The following is a 13,088-nucleotide window of genomic DNA, read 5'->3' as shown; positions in this document are numbered from 1 at the left end:
ACCTCTGCACTGGTTTCCATAGTGTGGGTGCCACAGAGGTTCAGTGTGTGAACACTGCATGGAGAAAAATAGGCTTGGGCATTTTCTTCCAAAATTCTTGTCTTTACTCCCTGAAATTTTCCTGACATGTAAACCTGCAGCTTTGGGGCAAGTAATTCAGACCCTGGGTCTTTGTTGGAGCAGGAGTGTCTGGCTCAGCAAGACAGGGTTCTGGAGTCCTGAGCTGGCAGGGAAAGCAGGGCTAGAAGCAGGGCCGGCTTTACTGTTTTTGCTGCCCCAAGCAGCGTGCCGAATTGCTGCCGCGGACGGCGGGGGCAGTCCATGTGCCCAGGGCCAGCTCTAACTTTTTTGCCGCCCCAAGCCAAAAAAAAAAAAAAAAAAAAAGCGCCGCCCCGCCCTAACAACCCCCCCTACCAGTGCCGCCCCGCCGAACCACGCGCCGCCCCGCCAAACCAACACCGAAAACAACCTCCCCCCAGCGCTGCCCCGCTGAACCAAAAAACAAAACAAAACCCGAGCGCCGCCCTGCCGAAACAAAACAAACAAACAAACAAACCCCCAAGCACCGCCCCGCCACCCAAGATTGGCCGCCCCTTACAAGGTACCGCCCCAAGCACGTGCTTGGTCGGCTGGTGCCTGGAGCCGGCCTTAGCTAGAAGTAGTCTCTCTGGGCACATCAGGTGGGGTGGTGGCAGCTCCCTCCCAGGGGGTTTCTTTCCTTATGTACCCCATGTTGCCCCCCTGGCCCCGGCCCCCCTATGCCGCTTACCCCCGCCTCTCCCCTCTCTCAGAGCCTTAGCGCGCGCTGCTGTCCAGGAGCTGCCCTCGACAGCACTACAGCGGCGTGACTCCAGCGGGACCGGAGCTCACGTCGCAGCCCCACCCCTTTACCAAGCGGCTGAGTGGCTCTGTCTCAGCGGGAGGAGGCGGAGCTCAGGTCCCGCTGGAGCCATGCCGCGCTGCAGCGCTTCCAGGACCGCACCTGCACGGCGGTGCGCTGAGGCGCCGGGGGATGGGGGAAGGCGGGGCAGGCGGGGCAGGGCCCCGGGGCCTCAGGGTGGGGAAGCATCAGACATGGGGCCGGGGTCCCCTGCGGGGGCCTGGGGCAAATTGCCCCACTTTTCCCTCCCCCCCCCCCAGGCGGCCCTGCCCGGGAGGGGGTAGAGCTTGGGCTTCAGCTTTAGCTCCGGGTCCCAGCAAGTAACAAATGCTGGCTCTGGCAATTCCATTAAAATGGGGTCGCGACCCACTTTGGGGTCCCGACCCCCAGTTTGAAAACCGCTAGATGATGTTTTCCCATGTACAAGTACATTTTGAGACTTATCAGTTAGCCAGTTTTCAATCCACTTAATGTGCACTTTGCTGATTTTGTATTTGTTCCAGTTTCTTGATCAAACTATTGTGTGATGCCAAATCGAATGCCTTACATAAATGTAAATTAAGTACATCAATGCTATTGTCTTTATCAACCAATCTCATAAAAAAAATCAGATTTGACAAGATTTTTCCCCCCAATAATCTATTTTCATTAGCATTAGTTATATTTCCTTTATTTAATTCTTTATTAATTATGTCCCTTATCAGCCTTTCCATTATTTTGCCTGGGATCTATGTCTGGGTGACAGGCCTATAATTACCCAGGTTATCCCATTTACCATTTTTAAATATTGACACTACATTAGCTTTCTTCTAGACTTCTGGAACTTCCCCAGTGTTCCAAGACTTACTGAGAATCAACATTAACAATCCAAACAGCTCCTCAGTCAACTCTTTTAAAGTTCTCAGATGCAAGTTATCCAGATCTGCTGATTTTAAAATGTCAAACTTTATTAGCTACTGTTTAACATCCTCCTAAATTACTGTTGGAGTGGAAAGTGTTTCATCCTCATATGATATGACTACATTATCTGTTTTTTTTCCAAATAGAGAACAGAAATGTACATTGGAAAACATAATCCCAACTATACATATAAAATGATGGGGTCTAAATTAGCTGTTACCACTCAAGAAAGAGATCTTGGAGTCATTTGGATAGTTCTCTGAAAACATCCACTCAATGTGCTGCGGCAGTCAAAAAAGTGAACAGAATGTTGGGAATCATTAAGAAAGGGATAGAGAATAAGATAGGAAATATCATATTGCCTCTATATAAATCCATGGTACACCCACGTGCAGATGTGGTCACCCCATCTCCAAAAAGATATATTGGAATTGGAAAAGGTTCAGAAAAGGGCAACAAAAATGATTAGGGGTATGGAACGGCTGCCATATGAGGAGAGATTAATAAGACTGGGACTTTTCAGCTTGGAAAACAGACGACTAAGGTGGGCGATATGATAGAAGTCTATAAAATCATGACTGGTGTGGGGAAAGTAAATAAGGAAGTGTTATTTACTCCTTCTCATAACGCAAGAACTAGGGGTCACCAAATGAAATTAATAGGCAGCCGGTTTAAAACAAACAAAAGGAAGTATTTCTTCAGACAACACACAGTCAACTTGTGGAACTCTTTGCCAGAGGATGTTGTGAAGGCCAGGACTATAAGAGGGTTCAAAAAAGAACTAGGTAGGTTCATCAATGGCTATTATCCAGGATGGGCAGGGATGGTGTCCCTAGCCTCTGTTTGCTAGAAGCTGGGAATGAGTGACAGGGGATGGATCACTTGATGATTACCTGTTCTGTTCATTCCCTCTGGGGCACCTGGCACTGGCCACTGTCAGAAGACAGGATACTGGGCTATATAGACCTTTGGTCTGACCCAGTATGGCCGTTCGTATGTTCTTAAATATTTATTGAATACTTCTGCCTTTTCTGCATTATTATTGACAATTCTACCATTTCTGTCTAGTATTAGACCAATACCATTTTTAGGATTCTTTTTGTTCCTAATATACTTTTTAAAAAGCTCCCTATTGTCCATAGATATCTCCTTGTGTCCTTTTGCTTCTCTTATTAATTTTCTACAATTCCTAGCAACTGATTTATATTCATTACTCTCAACTTCCCCTTTCTTCCATTTGTTATTTATGGGGATGTAATTTTTTTTATAGCTGCTGTGGCAGAGCACTGGCTTTGGCTTGGTGGGGTCCTACGCTTCTATGCGGTTAGGGTTTACCTCAGAGGTTTGTTGTGACCCTCTGTGTAGCCTCTCTCCCCTCCTAAAGGCAAGGGTAACAGCTTACTGAGTCACCTTCATCATCGGCTAGTCAACGGGTTTGGTGTAAGAACCCTCTTTAGTCCCTGTCTTCCTTCTCAGGGAGCGATTGTGTAGGGGTGGGGGAGGTTGGGGAGAACCCAGGCCCACCTTCTTCTCCGGGTTCCAGCCCAGGGACCCTAATTGGCAGCAGCAACAGGTAGTTTTCCTATACTACCAGAACTATAGCCCTTCCCTGGGCTACTTCCCCAACCGGCCCCTCCTAGCACCCTCCTTGGTACCTGACCACACTTGTTCTCCCGGGTCTTTTACTGCGCACCTTCTTTCTCACAGTCTTCCCACAACACATCATCTTACTCCCAGCTCCTACCAGCCAGCCGGCCTCTCTGAAGGGGCTTCCTTTTAAACTAGTTCCAGCCGGTTCTAAATGGGCTTCTGATTATCCTGTTTCCCTTGATTGCTTCTAATCGGTTCTTAATTGGTTCCAGGTGTCTTATGGAGTCTGCCTGACTTAATTGGTTTTAGCACCTTCCTGACTGCTCTCGGGTAGCGCCTGCCCTGGTCACTCAGGAAACAGAAAACTATTCATCCAGTGTGTTTTCCTTTTAACCAGACTCCTGGACCCAACCAATCTGGGTCTGTCACACTGCTTTCATTTGCCCACTAAATCGGGTTGATTTTTTTTTTTTAACCAGTATGGCCTTCTTTCTCAATTGTGGCTTTTGGGCATCTAGTAAAATGTTCTTAAACCGTTCCCAATTATCATTCACATTTTTCTGTTTAAATTCTCTCTCCCAACTGATCTGGCTCGTAATTGTTTTTAGCTTTGTGAAATCAATCCCTTTTAATGTATCAAGTATATATTTTACTGGTTTGGACAATATTCTATTTTCACATTACAGTGTGATCCAGTCATGATCACTTGTACCTAAGCTACCACTATTTTTTAGTTCCAGGATCAATCCTTTATCTCTCAAGATGAGATCTAATATAGAATTCACCCATGCTGGATGCAACGTTTTCTGAGTTAGGAAATGATCATTTAGAATAGGTAGAAATTGCAGCAATGATTGAATACTGCTAGCATGGGACCTCCAGCATGTGTCACTCAGTTGGAAGTCCCCCATGATAACTTTTTTTTTTTACCTACACATTATAGGTAGGTGCTTAAGAAGACCGTCATCCTGTTCTCTAATGTGATTTGGTGGTCAGTAGCAGACACCAACTAGTATCCCATCTTGTGCTTTATCTGTTATGACATTGAGCCATAAGCATTTAAGATCATTTTCTTCCCAAGTTGTCAGTGAGTTGGAAGCAGGTAATCATTTTTGACATAGTGTGTCACTCCTCCATCCCTTTTCTTCATTTGATCCTTCCTAAATAGGATATAACCATTGATTTTAACATTCCAATCATGCAGATCTTCCCCCTAAGTTTCAGTAATACGAAGTAGGTCAAATTTATGCTCATAATTGAATAATTCCAATTTTTCTTCTTTATTACCCATGCTCCTAGCTTTGGTGTATAATTAAATAAACTGTTTATTTTCTTCATGTCCACTGGTGTCTTGATTAATTATGTTCTCAGTATCTTTATTTTGTGGTAAATGGATGCTCTTTTGTTCCCTCTTTTTATCCTCCTCTTTTATTATTAGTTTAACACCCTCCTGACTACTCGTAGACTTTAAGGTCAGAAGGGACCATCGGGATCATCTAGTCTAACCTCCTGCACATTGCAAGCTACAGAACCTCACCCATCCTCTCCTTTAATAGACCCCTAACCTCTGGCTGAGTTACTGAAGTCCTCAAATCATGATTTAAAGACTTCAGGTTACAGAGAATTCACCATGTACACTAGTTTAAACCTGCAAATGACCCATGACCCAGGCTGCAGAGAGAGGCAACCCCACCCTCCCCACACAGTCTCTGCCAAACTGATCCGGGGTGAAATTCCTTCCCCATCCCAAATATGCCATCAGTTAGACCCTGAGCATGTGGCAAGACCCACCAGGCAGATACCTGGGAAAGAATTATCTGTAGTAATTCAGAGTCCTGCCCATCCAGTGTCCCATCTCCAGTCGTTGGGCATTTTTGCTACTGGCAGTTGCCAATGGGCCACATGCCATTGTTGGCTGTCCCATCATACCAGCCCCTCTATAAATTTATCAAGTTCAGTCTTGAAGCCAGGTTAGGTTTTTTGTCCCCACTGCTCCCAGCCTGTCCCGCAGGAAATTGGTTCTCCTACTGCTGAGATGGAGGCCATCCAAACTGTGAAGCCCCCTCTCTACACAGAAGATGGACCAATATTCCACAAAACCAAAACCTTCTGTCTTACATCACTTAACTAGCCAGCAATTTACTTCCGGAATCTTTTGCCTTCTGTCTTCCTTTGCTTGTAGGACAGGAAGGATCTCCAAGAAGATCACTTGGACATTCTTCTGCTTCAGCACCGTTCTGCATTCCTTGATGTCATCTATAATCTGTAAAGCGCCCTGTAACACAGTGTCATTACTGCTGTGATATGCACCATCACCAGAGGAACTTTGCCTGCCAGCTTCAGTAACATCTCTAATCTTAGAGTGATGTCTCACGTCTTGGTTCTGGACCCTGTTGTCCACGTGTTCTTTACAGAACATTCTTTTCATTCTTCTTAGCATAAAATCCTCATCAAGGGTCATCTGTCTTCCATGGATGGTTGTAGATCCACTTAAAATTGAAAACTGAATCACTGTTGTAGGATTACCTTAAACTTGGAGTTAAATTGCAACTCTCCATATTTTATAATGCCAGAGTCATTCCCATGGAAGCCAGGTGCCTAGATATTTCAGGCATAAGGCTCCTTATCCAAGTCTAATAACTTGATCCAAAGTTGGCTTTTTCATATTGATGTTTCTGTTGGGGTAGATCAAAATATATTTTTGAATTGGTCTAAGAAAAAATTTCACCTCTGATGTATCAACCTTTAAATAAAAGACTGATCAGGATTACAGACTTTTACAATGGAGACCAAACAACTTCCCTTAAATCCCATTATCTTCTACTGTTAGTTGTGCATTTTGTGGATATACATTTCTCTTTCTGTCATTACCCTGGTTTCACTATAATTCACTGTGTCCTTTCCCAGATATCATATTAACCTTATTTTTAATAAAGAAGCATATATCTTGTCTGGATATTTATATTATTACACTATTTTCTAACGCCTGTATAATTGTCCATTGACCTGGTGTCAGTGTGATAAGACAGATGCTTTCCATTAAAGAACATTTCTCTGGACACTGGCCCTCACCATTGCACTGGTTTTTTGCAGCAGAGCAGCAAAGAATTTTGGAATAGAAATGTTGTTGTCTTCGCACTCTAGAAAATCCAGTGTGACACTGGTTGCAATAAGAGCATTCTTGAATTGTGTGTCAGAGATGAAAACCAGCATTTCTGGGATGTAACGTTTGTAGGCAGTGGTGGTGGTATGTTGTCCATTCTGCCTTCTGATGCACCAGATACATTATTGAACCAAGTTATGTCAATATGTAACCCCTGGAATTGCCCTTTGAATATTGATAACAGCGCAACCCATTGCAAACAGGTGCAGCATAATCTGTCTCTGGAGTGATGCTGTGGATCATTTGAGGCTGTCTTGTCTGATGTGACAGCACTTTGCTTTGGGTGGGTTGCTGGTGAGGCAGCTGCTCTTCATTATACCCCCCAATCTTGCCATATGCTGAAGAATTAAGATGAGTAGTGTTGTTTGTATGAATTTAAATACCCCAAGTAAAATTCCAGTCCTGTTCAAATTCTCCTCTCAAAAATACTGGTGCAGAACAGATGATCTGTGGGTGCCAGGATGAGGGGTGTATGTGTTAAACAAGATGTGGCAGGAGATAGATGCAACAGAAGGAAGTGGACATGAGGAGGAGTGTTGAGATACTACAGCAATAAATACATTATAAATAAGGTTACGATTTAGTCACGGGTATTTATAGTATAAGTCATGGGCCGGTCACGGGCAATAAACAAAAATTCATGGCCCCGTGACCTGTCCATTACTTATACTATAAATATCCCTGACTAAATTTTGGTTGGGGACGGGGGGCCTTGCGGGGGGGGAGGGGAAGAAGGGGGAAGGGGCGGCTGGCTGCGGGGCCGCCCAAGCAGCTGGCTGCAGAGCAGCTCCAGCAGCGGCAGGTGTGGCTGTCCCTGGGGTCACCTGAGCAGCAGGCCCCGGAGCCAGCTGCTTGGGTGGCCCTGAGGTCAGCCACACTCGCTGTCACGGAAAGTCACGGAATCCGTGACTTCCACGACCTCCTTGCAGGCAGGCAGAGTGATATGTTACAATTAACATTACATTCTTGTAAATACATAAACCAACTATTAAACATTTACATTTATTCAGTATTATTTTCTTACAAACTCTTTCAAATCCCACAAAATAAGCCTTATTTTCATAAGTACACATAATTTACACATTTATAAAATAAATATTTCCTACCGCACAGTTCTCTGGGATCACGTAAGGACCCCTTCCCCCAACATGTAAAAAGAGAAGAATTCTTTCCCACTATGGTTCAGTCTTCTTTTCGTGTCTGCATTTTCAGATTCATATTTTTGCTTTGACAAAGTATAAAAGATAAATTCACACTGATATTTTAAACATATTTCTTAGTTTCTTAGGTGGATGTAAAGGGCAGAGGTTTACTTTAGGAATCCTGGACCTGTTTTGTCATGAAGCTAAATAAATAAATGTTCTTTCAGATCAAACCAGACTTCCTACTTAAAATAAAATAATTAGTTTCTTCTGTTTACCTTTCTAACTTCAGTGAATGCTTTCACTACTGATGTGTCTAAAATCCTGTTTTCTAGATTATCCTTAAGAATTGAGCCAGGAAGCAGCTCTCCTCGACTGGTCTCCTCCAAGGAAGATCTTGCAGGTATAAAAAGTTGTTGTGAATATTTGAATCTCAACAACGTATCAATATTACATCTGTACTTACATAAATAATTCTCTCTAGTTTATGCAACTGGAGTTTCTAGGCTTGTTATGCCCATATAGTGAATCCAATTCACATCAGCATTCTGCCTAGGGATTCATTGCATTTCAAATGGGAAAATTGCATTTTATTGTAATTAAATAGGTATGCTGAAAGAATTGTCAGAAAATCAATACCTCATTCGGAACTTCAGAGCATTGAGTGATGCAGATGATCCCAAAAATGTAATAGTTATAGAAATGTCAGTGATGAATTTTTCAGTAGTGAGCTCCTGACTTCAGTATATTTGTAATACCAAGAACAAGTGGTCACTTGGTAAAATAAATAGCCAATCAATTTAGAACAAATCACACGGCATATAGTTAGTCTGGAATTCACTGCCATGGGTGCTCAGAGTCAGATGATGTGGCAGCATCATAGAAATAGCTGGATGATTGTATAACTGTTAATAACAATTGCAGGTGGTGAGCTAAGTTGCTCATCAGATATTATGCTCCAATGGTCAAGAAGGGATTTTTACCTTCTTATCTGCAGTAGAATGGCAAATCCTATCATCTTTTAAAAAATAAGTAAAATCAAAACCTTTAGAAGTTATTCTTCACTTGAAGAGATTGTAGATGAAACATGCATTCAGCATTGTTTGCCTAATGGGTTTATCGATCTCTAATTTCACCTGAAACTGGAAAATGAGCATTTCTGAGGTTAGTGATTGGCAAGCTCCACATTTTTAATAGCCAGTATACAAGCCAAGTAGGTATTTTCCTCTGTACTTGTGAATAAAAGCACAGAGGTATTCCAGCACTATGTTTCCCTAGAGTTAATCCCTGGGGTTGGCCAACACAGGTTGGCAAGGGCGCAGTACTGCTAACCAAGTCTGTCTCCCCACCAGCCTTGTCACCACATCAGTTCCTGCCAGGGACCACCATGCCCGGTGGTATTACTCTGTGCTTCTTTGTCAGACTTGTTTCCATGGAGCAGTCTTCTAAGAGGTAGAGTATTTCTGATAGCTGAGCATTGATAAAGATTGCTAACTTATAAATAAGCATAATTTATCACTGAACACAAATGCTACATAAGGAATAGATAGAGTATTTGTATATGAAACAGTAATTGGATGGATTCAGTGTTTGTTACAAACGTGCTTTTTCATTTGTACCTATCTAGTGAATAGGAATCAGGACTATATCTCTTTCAATGTGTTTGATTCAGTGCAGTAAATAATAAATTAAGTTCTCTTCACATAGTTCTGTGTAAAGTAGCACATGAAACTAAGGAAGGGAGCTATATCACCTTGGGAAAGGGTAAAGTAGTGTTGTAATAACTATCCGACATTACCTATTATCTGTCTATACAATAGAATTCATAAGACATTTTGGCTGGAGTCTGTTCCCCCAATATACAGACATGCTTCCCCATTATCTAATAAGACTTGTTTGGAAGCAGAATGAACGTGGTAACCACACAATACAGGCTATTGCCTCTTTTTGTCCTAATGAAAGGATTTGATATCAGTGACTTCAGACAACTTGGATGTTTCATTATTTTATTTCTAAGTGCTCTGTTACCAGTTTTAAGGTAAAGTAACAACCTACACAGCTACTAGATTCCAGGTGGATCTGTGGGATTCAGTGGGATGCCGGGTACAACACACTGCTTCCCTTGACTTGACTGAATAGACACTGAGGATATTATGACACACAAAGTCATAGAAACGGAGCCTTGTTTTACCAAAACTAGGCAACATATTTGATTAAAGGGCCACTGTTGAGATTGGTTGGCCCAAAATGCGACATACCTTTTTATTGCTCATATGTTTCCAGAAACTATGTCATTCTGTATGATGAGGGTTTGTGATTTGAGAGTAGTGGTTTGGAAAACAAATTCTTCAAAACCTGCTTGCCTTTATTTGATTAACCATGCAATAAGAAGCTCATGTGTGCAGCCCAGCCCTCATGGACAATAAATAACTAGTGTGTAACTAAGTGACCAGGAACAGCCCTATAATAACATGTTGGTACATGCATGCAAGTGTCGGAAGGGGGATATGTAACCAGTTTTTCTAAACAGAGAGGGGAAAATGCTTTTAAGAAACTGAAGTTTATCTTCATATCTTCAAGTATCAGAGGGGTAGCCGTGTTAGTCTGAATCTGTAAAAAGCAACAGAGCGTCCTGTGGCACCTTTAAGACTAACAGAAGTATTGGGAGCATAAGCTTTCGTGGGTAAGAACCTCACTTCTTCAGATGCAAGGCAGATGCAAGGCATCTGAAGAAGTGAGGTTCTTACCCACGAAAGCTTATGCTCCCAATACTTCTGTTAGTCTTAAAGGTGCCACAGGACGCTCTGTTGCTATCTTCATAGCTTGGCAGTGTCCTTTTAAAATATATGAGATTCTTGGTAGATACAATGGTATTTAGTGTTCACTTGGGCTTCCTCTTGTTAATATCATGCTAGGATTCCAAATAGATTGTCGGCTCAGATATGTAATCTGGTCTTGTGTTGAAATATTTGGATTATCTTGACAAATGAGTTCATTTTTACTAAGGTAGCCCCACAAGAAGCTATGTTCAGCTGAACTATAAACATAGAATCATAGAACTGGAAGGGACCTTGAGAGGTCTTCTGGTCCAGTCCCTTGCACTCATGGCAGGACTAAGTATTATCTAGACCAGTAGTTCTCAAAATTTTGTACTGGTGATCCCTTTCACATAGCAAGCCTCTGAGTGCGACCCCCCTTTATAAATATATAAAAAAGTGTTTTTAATGTAACACCATTATAAATGCTGGATGCAAAGCGGGGTTTCGGGGTGGAGGCTGACAGCTCGTGACCCCCCATGTAATAACCTTGCAACCCCCTAAGGGGTCCTGACCCCCAGTTTGACAACCCCTGATCTAGACCATCCCTGACAGGTGTTTTTCTAACCTGCTCTTAAAAATCTCCAAAGATGGAGATTCCACAACATCCCTAGGCAATTTATTCCAATGCTTAGCTACCCTGACAGGAAGTTTTTCCTAATGTCCCACCTAAATCACCCTCGCTGCAATTTGAAGCATTCCTTCTTGACCTATCCTCAAAGGTTAAGGAGAATTTTCTCCCTCCTCCTTGTAACAACTTTTTATGTATTTGAAGACTGTTACCATTTCCCCTCCCTCTTCTTCTCCAGACTAAACAAACCCAGTTTTTTCAATCTTCCTTCATAGGTCATGTTTTCTAGACCCTTAATATTGTTGTTGCTCTTCTCTGGACTTTCTCCAATTTGTCCACATCTTTCCTGAAATGTGGCACCCTGAACTGGACACAATACTCCAATTGAGACCTAATCAGCGCAGAGTAGGGCAGAAGAATTACTTCTTGTGTCTTGCTTACAACACTTCTGCTAATACATCCCAGAATCATGTTTGCTTTTTTTTTGTAACAGTATTACACTGTTGACTCATATTTAGCTTGTGATCCACTATTACCCCCAGATCTAGTTGGGGATTAGGTCCTGCTTTGAGCAGGGGGTTGGAGTAGATGACCTCCTGAGGTCCCTTCCAACCCTGAGATTCTATGATTCTATCTCTTCTGCAGTACTCCTTCCTAGGCAGTCATTTCCTATTTTGTATGTGTGGAACCGATTGTTCCTTCCTAAATGTAGTACTTTCCATTTGTCCTTATTTCATCTTGCTTACTTCAGACCAATACTCCTGTTTGTCCAGGTCATTTTGAATTTTAATCCTATCCTCTGAAGGACTTGTAACCCTTCCCAGCTTGGTATCGTCAGCAAATTTTAAAAGTGTACTCTCAATGCCATTATCTACATTCATTGATGAAGATATTGAATAAAACTTTCACATTTGGGTTCCTAAAGTTAGGCACCTAAAAAGTTTCCTGATTTTTTCCGATGTGTATTGAGCACCCACAACTCTCACTGAGGTCAATAGATACTGCTCATACTTAGCAGCTCTGAAAATCAAACCAGATTTGTAGGTGTTTTTGGCATCCTAGTTTGAAGGTGTTGGCCCATACTCCATTTCCCCAGTACAGTACACATGCTAATGACACTAAACTGGGAGGAGTGGTAGATACGCTGGAGGTAAGGATAGGATACAGAGGGACCTAGAAAAATTAGAGGATTGGGTCAAAAGAAATCTGATGAGGTTCAACAAGGACAAGTGCAGAGTCCTGCACTTAAAAGAATCCCATGCACTGCTACAGAATAGGGACCAAATGGCTAGGCAGCAGTTCTGCAGAAAAGGACCTAGGGGTTACAGTGGACGAGAAGCTGGATATGAGTCAACAGTGTGCCCTTGTTGCCAAGAAGGCTAATGGCATTTTGGGCTGTATAAGTAGGGGCATTGCCAGCAGATCGAGGGACGTGATCATTGCCCTCTATTCGACCTTGGTGAGGCCTCATCTGGAGTACTGTGTCCAGTTTTGGGCCCCACACTACAAGAAGGATGTGGAAAAATTGGAGAGAGTCCAGCAGAGGGCAACAAAAATGATTAGGGGGCTGGAGCACATGACTTACGAGGAGAGGCTGAGGGAACTGGAATTGTTTAGTCTGCAGAAGAGAAGAATGAGGGGGGATTTGATAGCTGCTTTCAACTACCTGAAAGGGGGTTCCAAAAAAGATGGATCTAGACTGTTCTCAGTGGTACCAGATGATAGAACAAGGAATAATGGTCTGAAGTTGCAATAGGGGAGGTTTAGGGTGGATATTAGGAAAAACTTTTTCACCAGGGGTGAAGCACTGGAATGGGTTACCTAGGGAGGTGGTGGAATCTCCTTCCTTATTGGTTTTTAAGGTCAGGCTTGACAAAGCCTTGGCTGGGATGATTTAGTTGGGGATTGGTCCTGCTTTGAGCAGGGGGTTGGACTAGATGACTTCCTGAGGTCCATTCCAACCCTGATATTCTATGATTCTAATCACTGTGAAAAATCTGGTACATTCAGAAAGAATTTCTGCATT

At 42.8% G+C, this 13,088-nt stretch overlaps 1 protein-coding gene across 1 annotated transcript in view; it reads left to right on the top strand.

The window, feature by feature from the left end:
* Window positions 1-13,088, top strand: part of RALGPS1 (Ral GEF with PH domain and SH3 binding motif 1) — a 381,204-nt gene that overhangs the window by 309,123 nt on the left and 58,993 nt on the right. The window contains exon 14 of the mRNA XM_065418741.1: window positions 8,011-8,078. Within this exon, the coding sequence (XP_065274813.1) occupies window positions 8,011-8,078 (68 nt within the window). The remainder of the gene's footprint in view (window positions 1-8,010; window positions 8,079-13,088) is intronic.

This window comes from Emys orbicularis, chromosome 18 (genome assembly GCF_028017835.1).
Source record: "Emys orbicularis isolate rEmyOrb1 chromosome 18, rEmyOrb1.hap1, whole genome shotgun sequence".
Taxonomy (NCBI): domain Eukaryota; kingdom Metazoa; phylum Chordata; order Testudines; family Emydidae; genus Emys; species Emys orbicularis.
Note: the sequence above shows the minus strand (reverse complement) of the source record. Positions and strands in the feature narration are given on the sequence as shown.